Source organism: Hypomesus nipponensis, chromosome 23, assembly GCF_054491055.1.
Source record: "Hypomesus nipponensis isolate SF chromosome 23, ASM5449105v1, whole genome shotgun sequence".
Classification (NCBI taxonomy): domain Eukaryota; kingdom Metazoa; phylum Chordata; class Actinopteri; order Osmeriformes; family Osmeridae; genus Hypomesus; species Hypomesus nipponensis.
This window is the reverse complement of record NC_140383.1, coordinates 12,382,981-12,410,018: the sequence shown is the minus strand read 5'-3', so window position 1 is coordinate 12,410,018 and position 27,038 is coordinate 12,382,981. Positions and strand designations below refer to the sequence as shown.

At 43.2% G+C, this 27,038-nt stretch overlaps 1 protein-coding gene across 1 annotated transcript; it reads left to right on the top strand.

Annotated features, from left to right (window-relative positions):
* The first annotated feature begins 888 nt into the window (after nt 1-888).
* LOC146234282 (SH3 domain-binding protein 4) lies at nt 889-27,038 on the top strand. The gene is made up of 5 exons (XM_084689460.1): nt 889-1,018; nt 9,343-9,556; nt 9,694-12,056; nt 25,225-25,413; nt 25,880-27,038. Exons 2-5 carry the CDS (start codon nt 9,433-9,435, stop codon nt 26,102-26,104), a joined length of 2,901 nt encoding a protein of 966 aa, XP_084545586.1. The 5' UTR covers nt 889-1,018; nt 9,343-9,432; the 3' UTR covers nt 26,105-27,038.

The window sequence follows — 27,038 nt, the reverse complement described above, 5'->3', positions numbered from 1 at the left end:
AATTATAATATATAAATTAAATTCATGTTCAAAATACACTAAAATGAAATGTGTTACTATGCAAACCAGACAGGTCTCACATGAAGGCCCACACTGATCTCAGTGTGAAGGACAATCAAATGCCATTGTACCCCTTATAAAACCCAGATATTCATTTACTCTACCACGGTTGCTTCTGGGACATTCTATGGGCGTTATTCCTCTGGCTTGTCTTGAACAACATTGCTCCGTTGACAATAAAAATATACACTTGGAAGACTTGAGGCCTCTGGCTCAGCCTTAAATAGATGTTGACTAAGTATACTTTGGTTGTGATTTCCATCTACAATTTATGTCAGTCAGACATCACCAGAAGTAGGACTTCATTCACGCTGCAATGCGGTTCTCACTGGTTTAACTCCCACAAACCAAACCGAGACTGATCAATAATTCTCTATAAACTTCCAAAATAAATGTCAGTAATAAAATGTAAGCCCTACACCAAATACTGTTTCTCTTCCCTTCCCGTATAAAGCGGAATTACGACACAGATTGATAGTTGTGCGGCATAGTAAATTGGTTGTGGCAGTCATTAAGATAATTAAATTAGCTGTAGACATCGCGCCTATTAGCAACTATGTGCGCTTGCCATATTTACACATAGCAATTTAAAAACTGCAATGCGATGCAGTCCATTAGACTTTCATTTTTCCATTTGTTTATTCAGCGAGCACATAACCACCTTTGACTTAAACGATGAATAAGTCATAGAATAACAGAAAAATAGCATGGTTACAATAATTCACTGAGAAAAAAGTTTGAAAAGTAATCTGAAACTGTAATAACATGATCACTAACAGGTTAGATCCACGCCCCTCCCTCTCGTGGTGACATCAGCAGGGTCTTGCTCTACTCCCAGCGTCGAAGACTGGATTCACAAAGAAGTAGCACTATATTAGAATTGAACTGGGAACCCTGTATAACTAAGCCCGCTGGATGCATTTGCTTCATGGGACACATTTTACGGGACTTCCATAAGGTGACGTCTATTTTAAAACAATTATACATTACACTTCAACTACTGGAAATATGATTGATGCTCATAGTGTTCACGTTTTAACCACCAAATTGTCGAGGTTGTTTCGTTCTCTGGGTAGCTGTTCTGGGTTTACTCTGATTGAAAACTTTCCGAACTGAGACAATGGTTCTTGATGCGATATGCTGATACGTTTTTCTTTGCTTCAGTAATTTTTACAAGATGCACTTGTAAATGGTCTGAAAGGAGTGCTTGCACTCAATCGGCAACTTGCCTTAGTTGCTTTTTAGCAATAGGCTATTTGTCCCTCTATCATCTATGTTTACTCATCGATTAGATTGGATGTTGAAAATAACTGACCTGAACCTGGAATGACTATCTGATCCCTAAAAGTCGCCCTGGCTCCTGAAGTCTTTGTGTAGTTGTAGTTTCTTCGATGTTGTCTTTATCTTCAGTAGAACAAAAATCGCACCTTTGCTGAGTTTCGTACTTGCCACATAGATGCATTCAAAACCCTTACTTTCTCAGATTCATACTGTTCTCGCATGCGTGACATTCGTTGCCATGGTATCAAACAATTCAGCTGCCCCGATGTAAATGAGTTCCCCTGTGGCTGGTGGGCTGTGTCGAGAAAGTAGGCTACTGTGCGTACCGACATGATTTTGTTCCATGGGAAGTTTTCCAAACTGCGCGAACCCCAATCAATTAAAAGTCATGTTCGCGATGAGAAGCGTAATAGGCTAGTCTAATTGTCTCAAGCTGTAGGCTAAATGTTCTACTGTTGGTATTTTCAAACTAATAGCCTACAGTAGCCTACTTTGTGCTAGCTCTTCCTTCTAGTTTCCACATAGGTGGGTTCGTCTACGCCGGTTCGAAAGAAATGCACAGGCTTATGGCAACGGGACGGATCTGTTCTGAGTGGCGTGGGTCCGAGCCATGGCTCTGGCCTGGGTGCTCTCTGTCTATACTAAATTTGACGTCAATCCGTGTATTAACGGGAGACACGTGGGAGATTAGTCAGGCTTCTTGATGAGCCATTATTCTCCCGTTGGAATATAATTATCAATCATAATGTGTAAAGGTCCATTCCCTTTAGTTATATGCTGCCCCTTTTTATGTTGTTCTTTTACGGTTTCAGGCGTTACAACTTTCAACTGCCTGTTTCAAAGACACAGCTTTTTTCTGACTTTTATTAAGTTCACTATAAATAAGATATGGCTGAGTTCTTGTTTAATTTAGACTGCTGAGGCATTAGAGAGAGAGTTTGCAAAGTCACAGAGGCCAGATGAAACTCTTCTAAAGGTTAATCAGTGAAATGCTCTATGGCATCAGAAGACATGGAAAGGTGAGGGGTCAGACCCTAAAACAGTCTACTGTCTTCTCTACAGTAGCTTTACGTAAGATATTTTTGTGTATGTCATGGTAAGTAAATCAAAATTATATTGAAAGGAAGGTTTTATCTCCACAGTTGAAATCTTTCTTTCTCTTCCCCGCATAACAATTTGTTTTCTGTTTCAATCGCTGTGCTCTGGAATGGCGCCGGTGCTTAAAATGGAATTCATTGTGTGAATGAATGGACCTGTGATTGCAGATGATGTGGTCCGTCAGTGTGAACAGCGTCTCCCGGTTCACGTTAAGCATGGGCGTGAGTCCAGCTGGCTACAGTACTCGTTACCACACACAGTGCCACCACAGTGGGACGGTTGGCATCAGCCTGGCCAACTACGATGGCTCTAGATGCACCTCCCTGTTACAGATAATAGCCAGTCATTAGCAGATGTGACTCATGCCAGGTTTGTAACGCTATTGTTCTCTCAGCCTAAATTTATGCAACTGTTTTTCTTTAAGCCTTTAACAGTTGGTTTTCTCATGGATTACATTAAGAGTGTGGAGCCCAGTTACAACATACAGAATCATCATTTATCATTTCACTTCATCATTTGTTATTTCCCTTTTTTACATACCTGAAACATTTAAAGGAATTAAACTCAAACTCAAATGTTACAATGTGTTATGGTGAATCCAGATTATACGTCCCCTTTCGGAATCCATTGTTGCCATGCATTGTTCCCAGTTCGTGACTTGATTGACAACACCAGAACAAGTCCCCTAAAATTCAAGTAAAAAACCTGGGAATGACAGTTGAACATGCCCCTTAACCCCTTTCTTTGTTATGGGGAGAGTGATAGGCCTTCCTTCTCTTCTCTGCTCTTGCTTGAATAAGGCAGGATTTCATTTGAGCCCCTGCATTCTCTAAATTCCATCTCACTTCATCCCTGTGCCGTTCCATACTGGCGTGTTTATACTGAGAGATGAGAATGAAGTGGATACTGATGTCTACAGCTTGCAGTTCATGCTTCTATGATATACACATTCTTTCTATACACACTTAGAGTAGTGCCAACTTTATCTTTGCAAACATCTCGTGCACAAGAGATGGCATGACAATGGCCTCTGTGGTGGTCTAATGAGAGGGGGAAAAGAATAAAATCCATGTCTGCGTTGTCTGTGTCCCTGGACGTGAGTTCACAGCCAACCATTTAACAACCGAGTACCCTCGCCTCTGTGTGTGTTTGCATCATGAGACTGAGATGATGTCACCCCTGACACTCACCAGTGTCGTCAGTACCGGTCAGTTCTCTTTAGCAGGGCCCTTTTGTTCTTTATTGTCATTATATATTTTTTCTAGTGTCACTTATTTAATGCAATAGCTCCATAAAGCCTGTATTCAGACTCTAACTTCCCCATACCAAAACTAGTTTTCTTGTTCTACTTCCAAATATTGAGTCTGTCATACTATCTTCTGACCACTGTTCTTTCACAGGCTATTATAACCCACAAGGCTATCAGGCAGACTGAAATGCCTGGGCAGCTCTTTTTAAACAGCCTGACAACTCCAGTACTGAAACAGTCATGGGAGATATGGAACAGCTCTGCTGGCTAGTAGTACCTATCCATGTTGGGGGATGAGTCACAATGATTCCACTGATCCAGGCTGAAGCCTCAAACAGGTGTTTTCTGTAGGAGTTTCTAATTGAGAGGTTGTTTCCATCACTTTGGATCTTCATCAGAGCAGTGCAAAGTTTCAAAAAACTGAAAGGACTCAGAGCTTTTAGATTGAAAATTGTTGTTCTTTTAACAAACCTCATAACATTTTAAAATGTTTTCCTCACTGTTTTACCACTGAGCTACTAGAAGCAGGGAAACATCAGTGTGCTAGTATGGAAATCCAATTGCTTCGAATGATCTTTGAACTTAAATATAATTTTTGCTGAACCTAGTGCATCGTAGCAAAAAAAAGCGATATCCAGGTCCCAGATGTGGTATTTAGTGTACACAAGAGCTTATTATTAGCCACAACTGCCAAAGACAAGAGACTTTGGAGATCTGGTTTTGACCAGCCAAGGCCAGTGTAATGTTGACCTAACGCTGAGGAAAGAAGTGCACTCCACAATACCATCCTCTGTTTCCTGTGAGTGTGTGCCTCTCAAAACACCTGGCTAAATCACACACAGTACTAAGGAAATTGTCACCATGGTGACTCATTGTGTGCTGTTTCGATGACTCCCAAGAATATTTGACTTCCAAATCCGGGTTTTATGGCTGCAGTTAGTCTAGATTCTTCTAGGGCACTGTATGAGAGGAGAGAGCCAGTGCACAAGAGCAGGTCTTGACTGCAGTTGCAGGGAAGCGTGTGGGAGGAGGCATCAGGCAGACCCTCATCACAATGGCATTTCCTCCTTGTTGTTGCTCCTCGGGCGTTTCCTGTCCAGGACCTGCTCTCCTCTACGGGCCGGAGCTGCGTCTGAGCCACAGAGAACACCGCCCCAGCCATCCTTACGTGGTAACCTAGTTAACTCTAGTGTTACCTGTGCGTGTGTTTGTCCTTACCCCACACTGACCATAGCTAGTACTGAGTGTTTAGACTGTGTTCATGTTTGTCAGTGCTCCCAGGTTTCTTTCCTGCGGGTTAGTAATGATGTTATAATATCACTAACATTAGCTCCAGCAGATTTCCCGCCCCAGCTCTCCACAGCGGTAAGACCAGTGACTCAACAAATAGGAAGAGCAAACAACAAAGACAGTTTGTTCTGACTCCAATTGTGTTCACCGAAGCTCACCAAAAAAGTTTATACATTTTATTATGGGAGTGGATAAAGCTCACTGTCCATATTGCGGACTATGGAACTCTGTGTGTCATGATCCTGGGTTGGGTTCGTTGTAAGGAGGGAGGTCTGAATTCCACTTAAACAAGACTAATGAACATCTGCTTATCAAGATGGTAGACATGCACACTATTGCAGTACATGTCCATGGATTTCATCAGAAAATTGCTCTGTCCATCTGTCGTTGGTAACACAGCATTGTTATTAATCAGTGTTGTGCGCAAGTTGATCAGCTTGGTCCTGTAATCCCAGTTGAGCTCAATACGAGCCTGATCAAGATGGAGCTTGAAGCCAGCATCACCATCAATACCGAGCCAATACCATGTCTACTCCAACTGAAGGATTGGTGTACGTGAATCATTTATCAAATACGCTTCAACCCTCCTGAATAACCTGTCTCCCCGGTAGATGGTTGATTGGGGAAATGTTTTACATCTACATTTAGTCATTTAGCAGACGCTATCTAAAAACTTTCCTTTTTCAAAAGTAAACATTCAGCAGTTCAGGTATAAATGGACATTCTCGCGAGGCATCATCTTTTCACAATTTTAACAGTCACACAACATTCTTTACAAACGTTGTTTAACTTGGACAACCCTTCTCTTTTAAGCCGTAGAGGAGGTGCCACCCTCATCCCCTCACATCTCTCAGCTCAGAAAAAATACATTTTCTGGAACTTCTTCTGATTTACACCTTTCTCTCTTGATTTATGCCATGATTTATGCAGGCAATCAAAATATTTTGATAGAATAGAAGTGATCTTTCCGTTGGTATGTTGACCTGTCAGCACTCATGTCCCAGTTTACTGAAGGTGATGGTTCCCCTCTCACAGTGCTGCCCATGCCTGCATGGGGGGTTATAGCAACCTCCAGTTTTACCTTTAAAATAATTTGTAACAAGCGGGCCTGCAGGTACAGCCAGGTCCATTGAAATTATCCGGTCGTGCTCTTCTTGACAATTTTCAGCCTTTCTAAATCCATAATAAATAATCTAACCTATAAGAAATAAGCCCCAACCCATATGAACTAAAATGTGTATCGACAAAACCGCCTAGTATTAAACAAGAATTTAAAGAAGAAAAAAACGGGTGGACCGTGTTCTCTTCTCTCGGCTTTTACACAAAGCCCATTCTCTGGGGAGACCAAAGGACAAGTGTGGATGACAGTTTCATAGTGGGCTTCCTCTGTGGGGAACTGCTCTTTTTTTTACTGTTCTGATGTCCTGAATCATTGTGTAAAAGTCCTCTCACTGCCCCAAGTGATGTGTGGTGCATATATGCCACTTGCTTTCTGGGTATTTCAGCGTCCTTGCTTGTTTTATTAAAGAATCTGTATACCTCTGCGCATTAGAACCCATGCACACGCTATGTTTTGAGTTTGTGTGATATGGTGACACCACATGACAGAAAAGGCGAAGAGAAAAAGTCCATGCATAATAAATAGGCTAACAGTTTACTTAGTGTACAATGGGTGTAAATTGTATAAGACAGTTATCTTGCTCTGGCCTATTTAGGCCAGCAAGCCACACACACACATAGGTCAACAAACATAGACCTATATGCATGTAGCAGCCAGCTATGGCTGTTTTATGGCCTCAATAAATAAATCAGTTTTCACTGCCTCTTCCTGTGATTGTAACAATATTAATGTGTCTGGTGAAATGGCATGCAGTACAGGGAGGTTAATCAAAAATCATTGCACGGTGATTGAAGGATGTTTAATTCTGCTAAGACACGATTACAGAACTCGACTGAGTCTGTCTGTATTAGCTATGGTGTTGATTACCATCGCTAATGGAAATATGCTCTTGGGCTGTGTTCATTGTCATCCTGACACTAAGCTATCGTGTGTGAACTCTGAGTGCACTTTAGCTGAAATTGGATGTTAGTGCTGGTTTGTCGTGCTGTAAGTGCTTCAGGTCTTAAAATATGTATTCTGGTTTGGGAGTCCCCAATACTGAATGACTTATTAGAACACATGCATTTAAATGTGGACAATTCCTGTCACAATCCCCTAATCAGTTACATGGAGCCGTACCGTATATTCTTCCACAATGTGAACAAGGGAGACTGAGATAATGGCTAACACCCAGTGGAACTGTTGTGACATTCTGTTACCGGGGGCAACGGCCTGGACCTCGTTGGCTTCCTCCATTGCCTTTGCTGCTTGTAAGTCTTCTAACAAGTCATCATTTGCATCCAGACTATTGTTCCCACCAGTTTGTTGCTCTACATCTTGCTTCTGTTCCGATGTCTCCGCCTACACTATTGTGCTCTTCCTATCCTCCTATCCATGTGGCTGTTGTAGAGGTTGAACTACCTCGGGGTGGTCAAGGCCCGAAGGCGTGCCTGCGTATAGCCATAGACCACCCAGGGGTCGCGTCAGAGCAGATGGAGGTGCAGGATGTTAGTCTTTCAGTGTCTCCACTGAAGAGAGGGTTGCAGCTGTGCTATTTTATGATGTAGCTGTTTTTCTTTCCTAGTCTTCCTCTTTGACTCTCTGGACCCTAGCTTACCCTCCCTTTAAAATCACTCATGCTCTATTAAGGAAAACATGGCTTTGGTATGATGAGGCGTCTCCTTCATGAAGCTCCCTGTCCCCTGACTTGACTGTTCTGAATAATAGATTGGATGCAAGAAGCCAGGAGACGTTTGTTGGTGTGTGAAGACAGAGAGCTGAGTTCTAGTGACCCACATCCTGCCTCAGAGATGGGACCAGACAAATGGGGCAGGGTAGGATCTGTCTGCTCGGCTCACTGACCTCACCTCTGGCATGTAGCTTTACAGTGTAGATGTGGACTGGTTGTAAACAAGAGCCTGCTGTGTAAATTACATCTTTGCTTTGCTTAATATTCCAAGTATAAATATTGACTTGTAGACTGCAAAGATTAGCTCAGAGATCAAAACAATTACTACTGCAAGAAGCGACTTGTATAGTCTACTATGCAGTGTCTTGGTCATCCATAAAGTATTTAAGAACAGACTTGATGAGACAAGTCCCAGAATTTCCCCCTCTTGATTTTTCCCTAAGTTTGTTGTGTGAGCGGACTGTTGCCAAGCATCATTTTAGCAAACTAGTGAAGTTAGTATTAGAAACAACATCAAGAAGTCCAAATGTCTGAAAATCTATCAGACATGTGAATTCATAAAGCCTAACAGCCAAAATATTTACTGTGAGTCATTTGTCATTCTGTTTGTGTCTTTCTCCCAACCCTGTGCGTCTTCAAAGTGAGCTTTTTAATAGCTCTTTTAGTGCAATACCCTCCTCCCACAAGGAAGAAATCTAGATGATCTCTGTGTGTCAAAGGAAATGAATATGTAAATGAGTTCAAAATATATATTTTCACACATGCACACACACACACACACACACACACAGAAGTTTCTCTGATATCACCCTGATGGTTTAGATTTCTGTTGATCTCAAAGTACAGAGAAACGAAGTAGTGAAAACCATAAGCTTCAAAGTTGAAACCCTTGGAGACTGTGAAGTATAAGGATGCAATATAAGGAACTAAGGACACCAACAACATCAGGAGGCATTTCATTTCAAAGGCGAGAGGAGAAGGAATATAAACTGGAATATTGCTGCTGTGTGAATAATGTATTTAGCATTTACAGGGCAACATACAGTATACTATGGTATACCGTAGAGCATTTCATTCAAGGTGCTACACCAAGAAGGGACATTGTTCATCTGTTTCAGCAGTGCCTAGGGTCTTCCATGAATGTTCAATGACAAGTTGTGGCATTCCAATTAAAATGATAATGCTTACACCATGAGTGTGATATTGAATGTCTTATGCACCTACTGTGGGTGTGAGGAGATTAGCTGTGACCCACCACCTTCCTCCCCTTGTCATGGGTCATAAATGTTTTGTTGGATGAAGTGTTTACTTCTTGAAATGTTGACACTATATGTTCTGAAAATGTTGTAAATCTTGAGGCAGATGACACCTCAATCTCTTACATTCTCTCAGTTTTGTAATCCATTATCTCTTTAATTATATTAGTGAACCTCTTGCCAGCCTAAATAATTTTTTTGGTCAATGATTTCTTTATCAGAAGGCATCAGGATTGTTTAATGAGATTGCCAAGTGCAAGTAAAAGCTAATTAGAAAAATAAGCCTCAAGCTAATGCAGGCTTTATTTTTTTCCTCCAGATGCTATGGAAATCTGTTGACAATTGACTGTGCCACTGGCTCAAGGGAAACCAGAGTACGTACGTGGGGTGTGCAGGGAAATACCCCAAAATGGCCGCCCATCGAATCCGAGCAACCAACCACAACAATATAGCCCTCCCACGCTGCAGGTCAGAGGGGACACTCATAGACCTCAGCGATGGAGTGAATGAAGCCAGTCTGACTGATGTCAAAGGTTATTCTCTAAATTACACGTTTGACTAGTACAGTTTAAATGAGTTATATTACATTACATTTAAAAAAATCACAACCATTATAGCCTTGAATTTCTATACATTGATTTACATTTTCTTTTTGTCTTTTATTTTATAGTGCCTTCTCCCAGTGCCTTAAGATTGGATGCCACCGCCTCCTTCGGCACAGCTAGGGAAGTTGTTGCCATTAAGGATTACTGTCCCTCCAGCTTCACCACTCTGAAGTTTTCCAAGGGAGACCGTCTCTTTGTGCTGGACACATCGGGTGGAGAGTGGTGGTATGCCCACAATAAAACAGAGATGGGTTACATCCCAGCAGCCTATGTCCAGCCAATAAACTACAGGGATTCTTCCTTCAGTGACAGTGGAATGATCGATAGCTTAGGAGATAGCAGCGAGGAAGCAGCCAAGGAAATGGACCTCCTTGGCGAGTGGACGGGTGTGTTCCTGAAACCAACGGCCTTACAAAATGGAAATCCCTTTGCAGCCACCCGGACCTCCACCAACCCCTTTCTCAATGGGACCCTTCAGGGTTCTCTGGATCAGAACAGTAACGAGAAACCGGTTGACCTTCTCTTTTTCGATACCATTGCACCCTCCATGCCAAACTCTACCAGCAGCACTATTAACATCAACGGCTTTGGCAGTGGGATCTTTGATTTAAATCCCATCAGCACTAACCTTGGGGGTGGTCAGACATTACGCAGGGACAACCCTTTTTTCAGGAGCAAAAGATCCTACAGTCTCTCTGAGCTTTCCATCCTGCAGGCTCAGTCCGATGGCCCTCAGGTGTCTTCAGGTTTCTTCGGGGGTCTTAAAGCTCCGGTGCCAGAAGAGTTCAAGAGCAGAGAAGACTTCAGAGAAGCCTGGTTGAACCACCGAAAGCTGGCCAGGTCCTGCCACGATCTAGACTCCCTAGGCCAGAACCCTGGCTGGGGACAAACACAGCCGGTGGAGACAAACATAGTGTGTCGTTTAGACAGTTCCGGAGGGGCGGTTCAACTCCCTGACACCAGCATCAGCATCCACATACCTGAGGGTCACGTCATCCCAGGAGATACCCAGCAGATCTCCATGAAGGCTCTACTGGACCCTCCCTTGGAGCTCAACAATGACCGTTGCACCACCGTCAGCCCTGTGGTGGAGATCAAACTGAGCAACATGGAAACCAAAACCACCGTTACCCTTGAGATGAAAGTTTCAGTTGTGGTGAAGGTTGAAAGTAGACAAAACACTGAGATCATGTGTGTCCGGAGTGACTGCAAAGAGGGCCCCTACACGCCAATATCTCAAGCGTACTTGTTCGGTGACACCGTCCAGGTCTGTCTGGATAACCTTGAGCCATGCATGTATGTGTCTGTTGTGGTTCAGTCTAAGATGTTATTGCCTGAAAGCACAGTTTGGGAACATGTGGTGAAGAAGGTCACTCTCGGTGTCTATGGGCCAAAGCACATTCATCCCTCCTTCAAGACTGTTGTGGCTTTCTTTGGTCATGACTGTGCACCAAAAACTTTGTTGGTCAGTGATGTGGGAAAGCAAGCCCAGTCTACACCACCTGTTGCTCTCCAGCTGTGGGGTAAACATCAGTTTGTCCTGTCCAGACCTCAAGACCTTCGGTTTGGAGTTTACTCCAACATGGCCAACTATGAGGTTAAGGCCAGTGAACAGGCAAGAGTAGTCAGGGGTTTCCAGGTCAAACTAGGAAAGGTTAGCCGGCTTGTCTACCTAATATCCTCTCGGAGTACTGATGATGTCTCCGATTTCACCATGAGGGTTCAGGTCAAAGACGATCATGACTGTATTCTTGCCCAGTTTTGTGTTCAAACGCCAACACCACCGCCCAAAACTGGTCAACGAACCTCAGCACAAAGACGCTTCCTGAAGAAGAAGGAAGTAGGTAAGATTGTCTTGTCGCCACTGGCCATCACAACCAAGTATCCAGTGTTCCAGGACCGCAGAATCAACAACCTGAAGTTTGGAAAACTGATCAAAACCGTCATCCGCCAGACAAAAAACCAATACCTACTGGAGTACAAAAAGGGGGACTTTGTTGCCCTGTTGAGTGAGGAAAAAATAAAGCTGAAGGGCCAGTTGTGGACTAAGGAATGGTACGTTGGATACTATCAGGGTAGGATGGGGTTTGTCCATGCAAAGAATGTTCTGGTGGTGGGGAAAGTGAAGCCCATTTACTTCAGTGGAGCTGAATTGACGACCACACTTCTACTGGAACAGATCCTGAAACCTTGCAAGTTCCTTACCTATATCTATGCCTCTGTGAGGACGATACTGATGGAAAACATAGGCAGCTGGCGGGCATTTGCCGATGCCCTGGGTTACGTCAACTTACCATTGACACACTTCTGCCGCGCCGAGCTGGACAGTGAACCTGAAAGAGTGGCGTCTGTGCTCGAGAAACTGAAGGAAGACTGCAACAACGCAGAAGGCAAGGAGAGGAAGTCCTTCCAGAAGGAACTCCTGACTGTAAGTTTTCAACTTGCACCCTGGCACTCTGCTCCTTCTTTGTTGTACTGACTAAGAGCTTTCTCTCATCTATTGGGCAGTTAAAGCAAATATAGGAGCAAATGTTTACACACTGTTATTTCTATTTGAGCTTTTGTTTCTGTTTCCTTGTGTTTTGTCCTGCATGCTCAGTTTGTCTCTGTTAGTCTTGTGGGTCCACATTTGTGTCTCCGTCTAGCCTGTATTTCTTTTTTCTTTTCTTTTTTCTCACTCTGATTGTAGCTTCAGTCCTTTATCAGCATACAGCTGCTTGAGGCTATGGTCCAATGAGCTAATTCTGTTGAGAGTGCAGTCAATAAGTGCTGTGTGGGCACCAGAGTCTTACAGTAATGAGGACCAGGGAGTTGTGGAGAGCAGCAGAATATTTTGGCAGGGTCCAATCCCCACCCTTCACCCTGTAAATCACATTGAGTAAGAGATGTGTGCTGCTGCATTTGTAAATTCAACCAATATCTCTGTATAACCTTGGTGAGGCTCAGGCTCCATATTAGCCATTGTTTTATGAATCAAAACCTATACCGACTGTCAAATTGTTCCCTGGCCAAGATCCCTGCATACGTCAATTGTTTTTTTTGGTATATTTGTTATTTGCACAGATATAGTGGGAATGCTGGTTGTCATAAATCCAAACTGAGAACATTCATCCACATTTACAAGGAAATGTGTCTTTCGAAAACTTTCGGAAATTTGAAAACTGTGTCTTTCATGTGTTTGTTGGCCTCAAGACATTGATTGCCTCTGGCAAATAGACTGCAAGTCCCATTGTGAATTGTTTCCAAGCAAATATTAAACCGTCTTCCCTCACGGAGACTCTCCTTCTTTGAATCAGTTACCTTTCAAGGTGTAGAAGGGGAGGTGTAGACATGCAGCTGAATTTAAATTGCAAGTGTTGTCGTTTTTTAGGTCCATATCGTTCCAAGGTGATGGTTTCAGGGGGAACCTATTCACTTGACTGACAGGTATATTTTTCCCATGCATATTATTAACCATCCTCTGACTGAGATCATAACGTTTTTTATTTTGTATTTTCAATCCTTCAACCTTTCTTCTTACGCCATTCTGTCCCTTAGAGGTCATGGTGGTACAGACTGAGCTGGGATTTAACATAAACACTATAATTTACGTGGGGTTATAAACAGCAGTTACAACCATTTATAGACTAAGCGAACATTCAGTGTGCAGGAGAGGAACATAATATAAGGTGGTAGATAAAATGATAAATGACATTCTGCCTCACATCTGCTTATTAAAGACAAATCCATTTGTTTAGTATACTTTCCATTGTTCAGATTAAATAAAATATGAATTGTGGATGATTCAAACTGTTTTGTTACAGATTCCAATCAGAAGTATCTCAAATAAACACTCCCACTGTTTTCAGAGTGTACGGTTCGGCGACTATCAAAGCCTTCCACATTTAACACTTTCTTGGTTTATTTATGTCTAATAGCCTGGTATAAACAGTTTGTCTCTGGAGTCCTTGCTACTTCTGTAACAAAAAAGAAACAGACTTAGTAAAGTTCAAGTTGACATCCATTGAGAGGATTTTAGCTTTAAACAGGCCTCACTTCCGCAGGTAACGTAAAGAACAAAAACAAAAATGAGTACAAGAGAGGCATGCGATAAAGGTAGCTGATGGTTGGGGAGCATCAAGCCTCTGCAGGGTGGATGAGAGAGAGAAAGGAGAGAAGAACCACTACTTTACAGTAGGCAGGCAGGCAGGGGACGGGGGGCATTTTCAAAGGGGCTGGGGAGAGTTAACTAACTGGATAGTTTGAGACAGGTGTCATAGCTTCACTCATCTATAGAACAGAGCCTTGGCTGTTGTGTACAACTGCAACTGATGTGTCATTGCACTGCATTATAGAGGCTGTATTTTAGACTGAAAGTGTCTTTTTCAAAAGGAGCCTATTTCTATTGTCAGTGTTTCTACTCCAGATATTGATGTCACACCACAATGTGTGGGCGTCTGTGTCTCGTAAGACTGCAGAGGCTGTCAATTTAATTACCATCTACTATCTCTCTGGGCAATTATGTGTTTTCTCTGACACAGAAAACAATCCCAACTGATTTGTTTGTCTGTCATTTGTTGGGGTTCTGGAAGCTATTTTTAGAGTGGAAGGAATTAAATCAAAAGGATTGTGTGTGTGTGTGTGTGTTTGTGCACCTCTGAAAGATAGTTGACAGTCTTTGTTCTGAATCATCTGAATGCGAGCACATTTCTTCCTTTATTGTTCAGGAAGAAAGACATTTTCAGTTAAGCTTTATCCAGTTGACTTAAATGTGGAGTGATAAATCCCATCTCTTTTGCCTCCCTGCTCCCCTATTTCCCCTGCCTCCTTCCTCCCCCATCTTCTTCCTTCTCCTTCTGTCCTCCTCTTCCTCTCTCCTCCCCTCTTCCTCTGCCTCCCTCCTCCCCCATCTGCCCTGTCCTCCCATTGTCAGCTGGTGAAAGGACTTTACTCTGCCTATAGTTATGCATAACAGCGCTTCCCAATTAATTGGAAACACTTTCAATCACTTTACAGATATGGAAAGTGGTTGTGCAGCCCTGACCACAAATTAAACTTGTACCTCCAATTACAACTGCAGACGATGAACTGGGTTCTGATCAATATTCAACAACACCGATGCAAATTTAACTGCTCCAATGAAAGCAGCAGAGCTTATGGGTCCTTGTTAAATCATATGGGTCAGTAATATTTAGAAATTGCGCTAATTATACTCTGTGTTTGTGTTTCAATTAGACTGTCAGCTTGGTGACCCCACAAAGCTGAATCACTGTACAGCTCAGAGCTGTTTCTGGGATATTGTCTCTATGTTCCAGTGAGTGACTCAGTATTCAGTAGTTATGCGATGAAGAGGCTTATGGTTACTCTTGTGATTTTGATCCAAATAATGTATTGAATAATTGTTCTTAAAGGCCTGTGTACTGTACTAACCCTAGCAGAACAGGCCTGTTCTCGCTGCCATTTTTGGCAGTGGAATGCCAACCTTTTAATGGGTTAGATCTATCATGTGGCGTTGCTGTGCCAACAGGCCGATAGGTACGAGCTACTCAGGATCATTTGTTCATGGAGCTTGGGGCAGAACAGCTGTGGCCTGACTCTCCAGAGCAGCTTGCAGCAACATATTGTAGCTTGGATAGCAGAAAAAAGAGATGTTACTTAAGTTTAAAACATTGCCTGGTTGCCAAGTTGTGGTTGAAGTGGTTGACTCATGACGTTATCTGTTTATTAATTTCTTGATTGTCAAACCGACATATTTGTCCTGCGTTAGAGCGAGATACACGATCTGTCATAGCCCCCAATCAAGCAGAAGAGAAATTTGTGAAGATTGACGACACAAAGTTAATCGTCGAAGATGAAATGTAGCTTAGTCCTACATGGAGTTGTATGCCCCAAATCACGTATTTTACAAAACTATGGCAACAAAAGCCAAACGTTGCCACGTTATGTTAGGAATGGGATGCTGTTGCGACAGTTGTTGGAGCAACAAGTTGCCTTAATAGCCTGTAGCCTTTGCCATGTTTATGTACCATGTCAGCTTTACATGTATGAAAGGAAAGTTCAGAGAAGGTGAAAGGCTTGGTGACCGGCGTGGAGAAATGCGCGTCTAGTGTGAACAGCATCGCGCCATTTGTAGAAGTTCACAGCCAGTGTGTCTTAGGAGTTAGCTAGATTGAATCTATGGCTCTGGATTGATTGCAATGTCTCAACGTCAGTTTCCACGCCCACTGGCCTCCTCTCATTATCATATTGGGAACAATGAATGAATTAATGAATAAATTAATGAATAAATACATAAATAAATAAATAAATAAATAAATGAACAAACTAATACATACACAAATGTAAAATATATGTAACTATTGATTGACAATTGTACATTAATTAATACATATTTCTGTCTAAATGCATGGATGTGGACATTTCTTTATTCATTCTTTCATTTGTAAATATGGCAGGTTTGGTCCTCCATAGTTCAAGTCTTTTATTTGTCAGGTACACAGAACAACACAAGGTCAGACTGGGAACTGAAATTCTTGAGACAAGACAACGCAAGCACCTGGCATAACATAACATATAAGTACACAGAACATAATTTACACCTATGCTGAGCTTAAATAAGTGAAACTTCCTAAATATAGAAATAGCAATAAATAATCGACTATACTAACCCTAATACTAAAACTTCCTAAATTACAGATAACAATAAATAATACCCTATACTAACCTTAGATGTACATAAAACCTATTTCAACCCTATAACCTATTCTAACATATCCATAGTCCTCCCCTCCTACTATCTCTTTCTCTCCCTGAGCCTGTATTTATGCTTGGGCAGCACTGGTTGAAGCCTGAAAATATTGTAAACAATTTCTGCATATTTGCAGGTAGCAACTAGCCTGGCTGCCAGCCTAACTTAGCCCCACCCACAAAACAATTTGGTCGGGAAGTTGGGTCTGGGATCGCTAGTTTTGGGAACAATTATGTCCGAACAGGAGCTGTTCGGACCAATCAAATTGTCAGGGCGGGCTTTATACGATGATGGACAGATACACAGATGATCAATATTAACATAACCAACCACGTCACCAAAGAGCTTGAGTTGAATTCGTTTTCAACAAAGAACATATTACGTTGCTCTGATTGGTTGTAGGTCTATCCAATTTAGCGAAGAGGCATTTGTTTCCGGGTTCGGTTGAAACAGGCCCCATACCAGAGAATGTCTAATATAGAGAGAACTGCCACTCTCTGGAAACTTCCGGGTTCTGAACTGGTTGAAATTCCATGTGAGGGCGCTAACGAGCGAGTGCAGAATGAATGGAGGTCTATGGAGCGGTACCCCTCAAAATCCACTTTTCTCAGGATATAATTTTTTGTCCAGTAATTTGAATTCTGAATTCGAAAGGGGAGGCCAAAAAAATACACACTGCCGGGTTTTAGATTTTTTGAAAGTCGTCTTTCTGTTCTAAAAAGCTTTTGAAAATGTCATTGACGTCATACACATCGTACGACCAGAGCTACTGCTTGACGGCAAGCTCTGGTCACTTACTTTTTTCTTTCAGGGCATCGACAACGCAGCTGACAGGTTAGGCTCTCCCTGTCAATACACATGCTAGAAAGAGTTTTGGCTTGCTAATGTTGTTGCTAATGTTGCTTATGCTCTGACATTCTGATTCCGCTTCGGATGCCATCAAGCGGGAGCTCTGGTCGTATCAGTCCTTCACTAACCAATCAGCATTTATTAGCAGAATGCTAGCATGTTATGTGCAACAACGACTCACCATGTAAGAAATCAAAAGGACATGAGTACTCGTTCATTCAACTTTCGACCTATAATCCATGTTGAACATGCACAAACTACAATCAAATCGGAGATTTTTCAACGACAATCAGGCGAAAGAGACAAATGTAGCCGTTTAGTTCCATAGACTCCCATTCAACATGCACCTGCTCGCGATCACCCCCAGTGGAACTCTGGTGGAACTGCAGCCAAATTCGGTACAATGGGGCTTAATAGGGAGTGGCAAGGCTCTCCTTAAACAGGCTCTGCCCATACTCACAGCCCAACGGAACTTTTTCAGACTCATATTCTGACTACAATTATGAGTATGACGTCAGGCTAGGTAGCAACGTTAGTGCTAAATAACTAAATTAAAGCTAAAGGCAACAAAAACCCCACGAGTACAATATTGCTTTTATAAAACAATTTTACAGTCAACCAATTTACATTTAAATACAGCTATTGATTAAAAAAAAATGTATATTTTGCCATTGTTCCTCCGCAACGAAAAAATAGATCCGGTGTCAACGTCAGCTGAGCTATTAGCCCGAAAGCTAACGTTATGCTAACAAGATTCAAAGGCAATAACATTGTGTACGGTTTTTACAGTATGTTTGACAAGAAGATTTGCTAGCTAACCAGCCATGTCACTGTCCCAAAATCGATATCAAGACATTCACGAACAAAGTATCGGCCATACTAGTAGTAGGCTACAGTGCGGCCGCAGCCTGTGGAGCGAGTTGAATAGCAAATGGATGTGAGATGACCGCATCAAAGTTTACATTTTCTCCAAACTATAATAATAATTTGACAGTATGTTTAACGACAAGACTAGCCAGCTATCGAGCCATGTCATTGTCCCCAAATAAAATCAAGATTTTTAAGAAGAAAATAATTGGCCATGTGTAGACTTGCTGCTACTCCTGTCGTGTTGGCCGCAGCCCGTCTGAAGTAGATTGACTTGCGAGGTGAATAGCGAGTGGGATGTGAGATGAGCGGTTACGTACGGTGGCCCACGGGTGCACGCCACAGCAACATTAGCGACGCAAACAAAAGTTGAAAACACCACAACATTAACACACAACACAACGACATTAACAAAAACGAAACATTTATAAAAACGCTACATTTCAAAAGCAATCTACTACTTACAACACGACAGCATTGGTTCACACCACCAACATCAACCGAGAACACCGCAACATTAGCCGAGAACACAACAGCATTAGCCGAGAACACCGCAACATTAGCCGAGAACACAACAGCATTAGCCAAGAACACCGCAGTATTAGCACAAAACACAACGACATTTGCATAAACGCTGCATTTCAAGTTCACACCAAATCGTTCTCCAGACCACTAGGGGCAGTGCGAGGTGGAATTAGTTCAAGAGTGTGTGGCTGCAGCCTCCCGCCTCATGCCCTCCCGCCTCATGCCTCTACTTTTCAAAATAAAAGCTTGTCTGGTCCGCTATTTCTCCTTCCTACTTTGCTGTAGTGTTTGCTCGGCCGGTGTTGATTCTGTGGCGCACCGCCACAAATTAGTTTGTGTGGGAAACACTGATATTAGGTTTGGCCTGAAGCTCTTATTAAACCTCAGACATAGAGCTGTGTAACTCTAGTTCAGACATAGAGATTAGATTAGATTCAACTTTATTGTCATTACACAGAGTACAGTACTGAGGCAACAAAATGCAGTTTAGCATCTAACCAGAAGTGGAAAAACAGCAAAAATGGAGTGGAGCACTAGATCAGACTGCAGGAGGTTAAACCATTCCCGAGTTAATCATCCTTTAAAGACCAGTATGATTAAGTCTAGTCTGTAGTCTGACTACTGCTGACAGTCTCTCTGTTAGGGTTGCCTGTATGTCACTTACGGTTATGTTTTACTGTCTGTCTGTCTGCCAGGGGCATGTTTGCTGTATGTCTGAATGCTGCAAAGCTACTGTATCAGGGCAGCAGCAGACTGGCCCTGCCTTCTCGTCTTACGTAACGGGCCAGCCGATCTGAGTGTCTGAGGTCTGTAGTGGCAGTGGGCGGGAGCCAGGACGTGTCTCTGTGTTGGGTCATGGCCCCACAGATGTTTCCTGTCTCATTGTTTAGAGGCTAAACAGAAGCACCAGTTATGGACTAGGAGGCGCCGTGGTTCACGCGACTGCCCCTCCCCCCTGACTCCTCCTCCCGACTCCCCTACCTTATCCCCAACTCCCCCCTCAACGTCTTCCTCACATCACCAACAGCGCTTGAGTTGGTTAGCATTAGCCCAGACTTTCCCCTCAGCTTCCCCCCGGCTTCCTTCCCCCTTCCTCCTAACCCCTCCCCTTGACTCCCTCCTCACACTCCCGCCTTAGCCTCCACCTTCCACCTGCCTCAGCTATGAGCAGACAGGACCCCCAGTGACAGGCAGGCTGGAGAAGTGTGGCGTGCCTGCTGTCTGTCAGGTAATTCACTGGCAGAGCTGTGAGTGTTGGCAGTGATGTTTCAGACGAGCTCTGAGTCACGTCTCCCTCCTCAGTTAGTGTAAGGTCAGAAGAAACACCTATACAGGGGCTCTTGACTGTGTGGCGGGAAATCTTCTGTGTGAGACGTGTGTGCAAAATAGATATTCTGCTGCTCACACAAAATTCCACCCCACCACCCAACTCCAGCCTACTCTTTTGAATTATTTACAAAGAGATCCCTAAACTTGATAGCAGCAAGGAGTAGTAATAACAGTCTATTTTGGGAAGAAAAATGGAAAGAGGCCACTGGAACGACTATGCCCGAATAAGTCTCTGCTTTGCTTATTCTGTGTACACATATCTCCACTTCCCCCAGCCCTGGGCCTGGTGCCTCCTCCATCTCCCAATGCTGGGCCCAGTGCCTCCTCCATCTCCCCATGCTGGGCCCAGTGCCTCCTCCAGCCCTGGACCCGGCCCACACACACACTTAAGCTACCATCTGAAACTGCAATCATTCTAACCCTGACAAGCAGCTGATTTAGAAGTCGCTCTACTACAAGGAACAATCTCTGAAATAAAAATCCTTCATACGCAAACAATCAACCAATACAATAATGTAACCAAAATGCCTAAATGATATTTTAAGAAAACCACATCACAAAATATTAATTTACCGGGCAGAATGGATGTCTGTTCTAAGGAGAGTTAGTAGTGACCATGAGTCAGCCTGCATGGACCTGAATATAATTGGCCCAATTCTAGCCAAACTAGAAGTCCTTCAAAACGATCTAAATTATTCATGAATGTATGCATGTATTCAATTAGATGTATATTAGAATAACTATTAGAATAGCCTTAATATTAACTATGTCAGTCAAGCCTCCCCCTACTGTGGCCTAACTTCCCCAACCTTGCCCAACCCTGCCTCCCTAGAGCCTCTTCAAACCCAGCCTTGCCCTTCCCTACCTCTCCCCTACCCTACCTCCTCAACAATACCTCCCCCAACAATGCATTACCCTACCCTATTTACTCTCAACCCTGTGCCCCCCCCCCCCATCCTTGCGTCACCCAACCCCCTAGACCCTGCGCTGCTGCTGACCCTGCGCTGCTGATTCCCAGTAATACTCATTCCCCATTCAGCAGCAAGCTACACTAAAGAGCAGGGATCAGCTTCAGATTAGCCTGCAATTAAAAGTGAAGCTGGCAGATTAACCAGAGTACCAAGAACAAAGAGCCAGTAGAGAGCAGGACCTGGGATTACTGACTCAATCAATCTGCTCCTCATCAGCTAGTTACTAATGAGGAGACACTATGTGCTGGTAATGAAAACACATGTTGCTTCCAGTATTTAATCAATGTTGGATATTCATCCCAGAAATCGGAGTGTCGTGGCTCCGAATGTTCCTGGCTAAAAATACCAACGCCACAGTGTATCGCAAACGTGAATGTTTGACAAAAGGATTGGCATCGACAAATGTGTTTTGCAAATTTGCTCGTTCAGCATTTGTGGATAATTGTTTCACATGTTTCTATTACTGGAAAACAATAATAGACATTTCATAGGTTTTAAAAACTTTTATTGGCAAAAAACATTCAAAATATGCAAATAGTCCCCTCTTTACAGCTATCAATCTGCTTTTAAAATCCAATCAGAACGATAGTGATTTCACCTGACTATAACTCACACTTTCCCATGTGCTAATGATATGAAGTGAAATTTGTCATTTGGGGTTTTTGTGATCAATTTCATTTTTGGAGGGCCAATAAAGCTTCTTTTTTTTATCCATCTGATCACTCTGCACAATAATTGACTATCAATGTGAATCAACACCACAACAACTGAAGCAGCAAACTTTGCAAACACAGAATGTATGTCACTGTCAATACTTTTTGCCACGATTGTTTGTTATCTTTGCGGTTAAAAGCAGACCCAAACCTACATAGCAGCTTTCTTTATCCGATTTAAACAAGCTGTATTGGTCGACATAGAAGCAAGTCAATCATATTTGTAACAGTAACTGTTCTATAAGTGGAACATTCTGCTGGAGGTGAGACAGGAAGTGGTCTCCTTTATTCCTGAGGAGATTTCCTGTTGCTGTTATCCAAGGAGGAAGCAGGTGGCGGGGGATGGTCTTATCTCTAAGTAGGACTGTTCCCCCAACAGCACTCACAACATCCCCAAAAACATTACATTCAGCTGAACTGCCATAACAACAAAAACATGGAGTTTTTGTTTTGTGTGATAACATGTAGCCTATTTAGCAAAGTCCAGCTAAGAATAGTATGTGGGGAAAAAGTAAAATATGTCTATTAGGTTTTGTGAGCCCCATACAAAAAAAATATTTTCTGTGCTGAACCAATTCATACCACGGTGTCCTTCATTCTCCATAGAAGAAGCCTGACAGCCTCACACGAAAACACACTCACCCAGATACAATCTGAATGGGAGCCTCTGTGACTGTCCTCCTCAGAGATGTCGAGGAGCTGTCGTGGATGTGAGACTGGTCTGAAGCAGACACTCCACTCTATGGTGGCCTGTTACAGTGGGATTTGGACGCTGTGGCCGCAGATAAACATTCCTGTATGACTCTGGACTTATAGATCAGACCTGAGCTGTCAGAGCATGAAGGGGGGATGGAGAGAGAGAGAGAATGCAGAGGAGGGGGGGGTTGGGGGAGAGAGAGAGTGACAGCAGGGGGAAGAGAAACTGCAGAGGGAATGCCACAGCTCTCCCCCCCCCCTCCCTCCTTCATTCCCTTGCTGCCCATATCCTGTCATTCCACACATTCCTGCCTGTGGAACTAAAGCCCAAATAGCAGCTTTGCTTGGCGGTCCTTTAGGGTCCCATTTCTGCCCAGACGGGGTTGAATCACAGCTCCATGATTAGTACCAGTTTAGCCAGGGGTGCTGGTGTTTTCTGAACATGAAGATATTGATGTGTGTGCAGTATTAGATGTGTAGATGTATATGTCTGAGTGTAGAAGTGTGTGTTTGGTGTGTGTGTGTGAGAGAGTATAAATGTGTGTGTGTCATCTCAGCTCGGTGTGCGCGGGTACAGGAACTTCTTGTTTGCTTTCTCCAACATGCTTTTTGGGCAACCTATTAGCATGCTGTGTTCGCTGCCTGCTACTGCCTCACCTGTCTCCACCATCAAACCACTCACACACGCCTCTAATGAGGTGGAGGGCCCTCTGGGCTCCTCTCCAAATCCATAACAGTCCCAAAAACAGAAGCCACATCAACAGTCTACTGTAGATTCTATACTGTTTTTTAAGCTAAACAAGTGCCAAAAGGGAAGACCCATAAGAGCTTGTATAACTGCATGCTCTTATGGGTCTTCCTTTTTGGCACTTGTTTAGCTTTTTCACAATGTATGCTTCATGTTTTGGCTACTTGCAATGTTTGGGACAATCTCGTTGTTATGATCAGTGACCTATGCTCTTTTGTAAAGCTCTCTCTTGGAAGTCGCTTTGGATAAAAGCGTCTGCTAAATGAATAAATGTAAATGTGAATGTAATGTAATGTAAATGTCCAGAAAATTGGGAACAGGGATTGTTTTTGTTTTTGCTCTTCTCAATGTAGCCTAGTGAGAACAACAACTCATAACATTAGCAGGCTAATAACAATGTATTGCTAAAGTCGTATGAGACAAGCAGAGGCCGCGTTTCCCAGATTCCTTAAGAAGCTCTTAAGCGCTGAAACCTTCTTAGGAGCGCTCTTAAGAGCGCCGTGAAAGAAGTACGTGTTTCCCAGAGTCATTCTTAGCTTAAGAAGATCTTTCACTAAGAAGGAAATGTAAGATCAGCCTGACCCACTCTTAACAGCCTTCTTAGCGACCAAACGCTCACTGCAGCCGCGTCAGGGAAAGTTATATCTGACACTCAAAGGAATACTAAAACCATGCGTGATGATAAATGTGCGCCCACAGCTGCAGAACACTGACGCAAGAAAAATAATAGCACAATAAGAAAAATAACGATATAAAAATAAATAATTGCTCATGTGTTCCTGTAGCTACATAAATAAAATGAATCATCATTACTATCACTCATTACGTTTTCACAAACATTCGGCATCTGCATGAGTTGACATTAGATATAAAAACATCAACAACCCTGTGGTATTTCACAGAAATCAGGGAAACTGACAGGTGTAATTGAACTCGGCTGGAACCTCATCAAGAGATCGAGGCTCCACCTCAGTCTATATATAAAGGCGTTGCTGAAGTCCACGCAAGTGGACTACTCCCAACAATAAACCCACTACCACTACCACCGCACATCAACTATCATGTATAGGGCTCAAGGCCGTAGCCATGGAGTCAACATCGGGGGGTACGAATTACATTTTTTATGATAATTTCTGACTGCGTGCGTGGTTGCCTGTCGTAGCGTAGAACATTTATATTTTTATATCAATATATTGGGGGGGACATTTTGACCAGATTTGAATAGTGGGGTGGATGTGTCTTCCCAATATGTATTATGATTACGGCCTTACACGGTGTTGTGTGTGATTCGTGCGCTGATAAAGTGGTTGGTGATCGATTTTCCTGGCATCGATTGATTTAGTTTCAACACCACGGCGGTGGACAGCTCCCACTAAGAGCTTCTTAAGAGGCTTCTTTGGCGGGATCTTAAGAAGGCAGTTAAGAACGTGTCTGGGAAACACCCCTATCTTAGCACTCCTTCTTAGCCGAACCCTTCTTAAGAGCCTTCTTAAATCCTTAAGAACGTTCGAATCTGGGAAACGCGGCCAGAGTCTGTAAAGAGCAGTGGTCTTTCAAAGCAGTGGTCAATTCAGTTTGCAGTGAATTGACGACTACTGGTGGCCTAAAATAATTTATGTTATCCAATGATCAATCTGTTGTATTTTTCTTAGAAAGCTGTTTATGGTATTTCCTAATATGTGCTCTCTGTCTCCTTTTTGACCTGCTTAGTTTGCAAATAAAGTGATGTGTATGCATGTCTGTATGCATGTCTGTGTGCATGCGAGAAAGTGATTTTCCTTCCATTTTTATTCTGGTACGGTCAACATGATCCATACATAGTATCCTAACCCAACCTCCTCCCCTGTAAACGGTAACCCTAGCAACGGACAGGATGATCCAGTTCCTCTGCAACTCAAGGATAGTGAACTGAGTATAACTCGGTGATAGAGCAGTGACTGTATATTGAGGTCACTTGTAAGTTCGAATTCCCCCATGTATGTTTGGATAAAGGTTTAACATTATTAACCTTGTCACATTGTCATAGAGTATTTGCCCTCACTGTGTTAGCTGTTACCCTGTGCTAAATGTCATCCCTGCCCCTTTTTTTTCCCTCAACTTGTCAATTGTCTTCCTTCTCCTCCCTTCCTTCCCCGCCTCCCCTCCCCCTTCCTCCTCTTTGCCCTTCCCAGGCCCTGCTGAAGCTGGACTGCCAGGGCTTGGTGGCGAGGCTGGTGATGGACTTTGTGCTGCTGACCACGGCAGTGGAGCTGGCGGGGCGCTGGAGGGAGCTCGCTGAGCGCCTGGCCAAGGTGTCCCGCCTGCAGATGGACGCTTACGAGGCGCCACACAGAGACAGGAACGGAGTGGTGGACGTAGAGGTGAGGCGCGGAGAGGGTAATTGGAGGGAAATGGATGAGCGTGTGATCGGACGAGTAACTGGGAGCGTTCCGTTCTGACCTGGTGTTCTGTTGATAGAGAGAGTCTCCGTCTCTCTTTCTCTCCTCCTCTCCCTCCCCCCCTTTCTCTCCCTCTCCTTCTGTCTCTCTTTCTGTATATAGAAAACGTGGTTTAGTCTCCAATGTATGAACAAGGAATCTGACATCTAGCTGGGAGTGTTTAGTTAGGCCTGGTGTTGTGTCCAAGGAGTTGATGCATTCCCCCGCACTTTGAGTCTCCTTTCATTCTTTATCAATCTAATGTACACTTGTGAAACGTATTCTCCTTTCCTCTGCTCTGTCCTCTTGTTCCGTCCTCTGCTCTACTCCTCTCTGCTCCCCTCCCCCTCTTCCCCTCTCCTCCTCTCCTCCTCTTCCCCTCAACTCCTCCTCTTCCTCGCCTTTCTAGGCCATGTGGAAGCCGGCATATGACTTTTTGGTGACATGGGCTGCCCAGATAGGGGACAGCTATCGGGATGTGATCCAGGAGCTCCACCTGGGCCTGGACAAGATGAAGAACCCCATCACCAGGCGTTGGAAGCACCTGACTGGCACCCTCATCCTGGTCAACAGTCTGGACGCACTCCGAAGCTCCGCCTTCAGCCCCATCTCTCAGGATGACTGTGCCATCTAAACTCCAATCAAAATCACCCCCTCCCTGAACACCGTCACCTGTAGCTGTCATCCTACTGGCTCTGCCACTCAAATTCTGATTATTTTGCAAATCCACTTTCCTCCTTCTTCTTCCTTGGAGTTACTACACTTAAGTGCCCCACTCCCCCCCAAACCCATTGAATACCACTAGATCCTCCCCTCCTAAACAACTTCTCTTCATAAACCTCCAGTTGCTCACTCCCACACCCCTCGAGTCTTGGCCTGTCAGTATTCAGACTTTTTTTCTGGTGTTTGTGCATAGTGTGTATTTTTTTACTTCCAATATGGCAGTTTTTGTAAAGACACTTTGACACCTTTTGCTGTAAACCGGGAGCTGAGCAAATCACTAACAAATCACTTTTGTCTTTGAAAGCCCTGTGTGTTTGTGTGTGTTTGTCAGAGTGGTAAGTACAGAATGTTTATTTAAAAGCCTCTGATTTAGTTCTGATGAAATGTCTTATTGTCCAGGGTTCCCCTCTTCGGGGGTCCGTCTGATGTCACAGTTATTTTGTGTGAATGAAATTGCAACATTTGAACTTAAGACATGTTTTTGTTACATTAGTTCTTAGTTAACATTCAATAAATACATCTAATGGATTCTTTGTTACTGTCAGCCATATGGTTGACATGTTTCTTACCGTTTTGGAATTTTTGTACCAAAGCTTGTAAAGAAATAATATTGCTCTCTCTATATATAAATATAAATATGTACACCAATACAAACTTTATATGTCAAGCCACTGATGTTACAATGCCAACTATGTGTTAAACGTTCTGGATCATTTGTTTTGTCCGTTATTTCTGTATGTCTTAGTGGTGCTTTTGCAGTTCACTGATTTATTTCATTTCTTTCCCCCAACTGCATACTTGTGGAGAAGAAAATATAAATAAAATAAAATGTAAATATTTGTACA

What these genes read in the sequence shown, in the direction of transcription:
- LOC146234282 (XM_084689460.1), top strand. Translation starts at nt 9,433, where the DNA reads ATGGCCGCCCATCGAATCCGAGCAACCAACCACAACAATATAGCCCTC. An exon ending in CAGTCTGACTGATGTCAAAG is followed by an intron (nt 9,557 to 9,693) that starts GTTATTCTCTAA and finishes TTTATTTTATAG; the next exon opens with TGCCTTCTCCCAGTGCCTTA. An exon ending in ACGGAGTGGTGGACGTAGAG is followed by an intron (nt 25,414 to 25,879) that starts GTGAGGCGCGGA and finishes TCGCCTTTCTAG; the next exon opens with GCCATGTGGAAGCCGGCATA.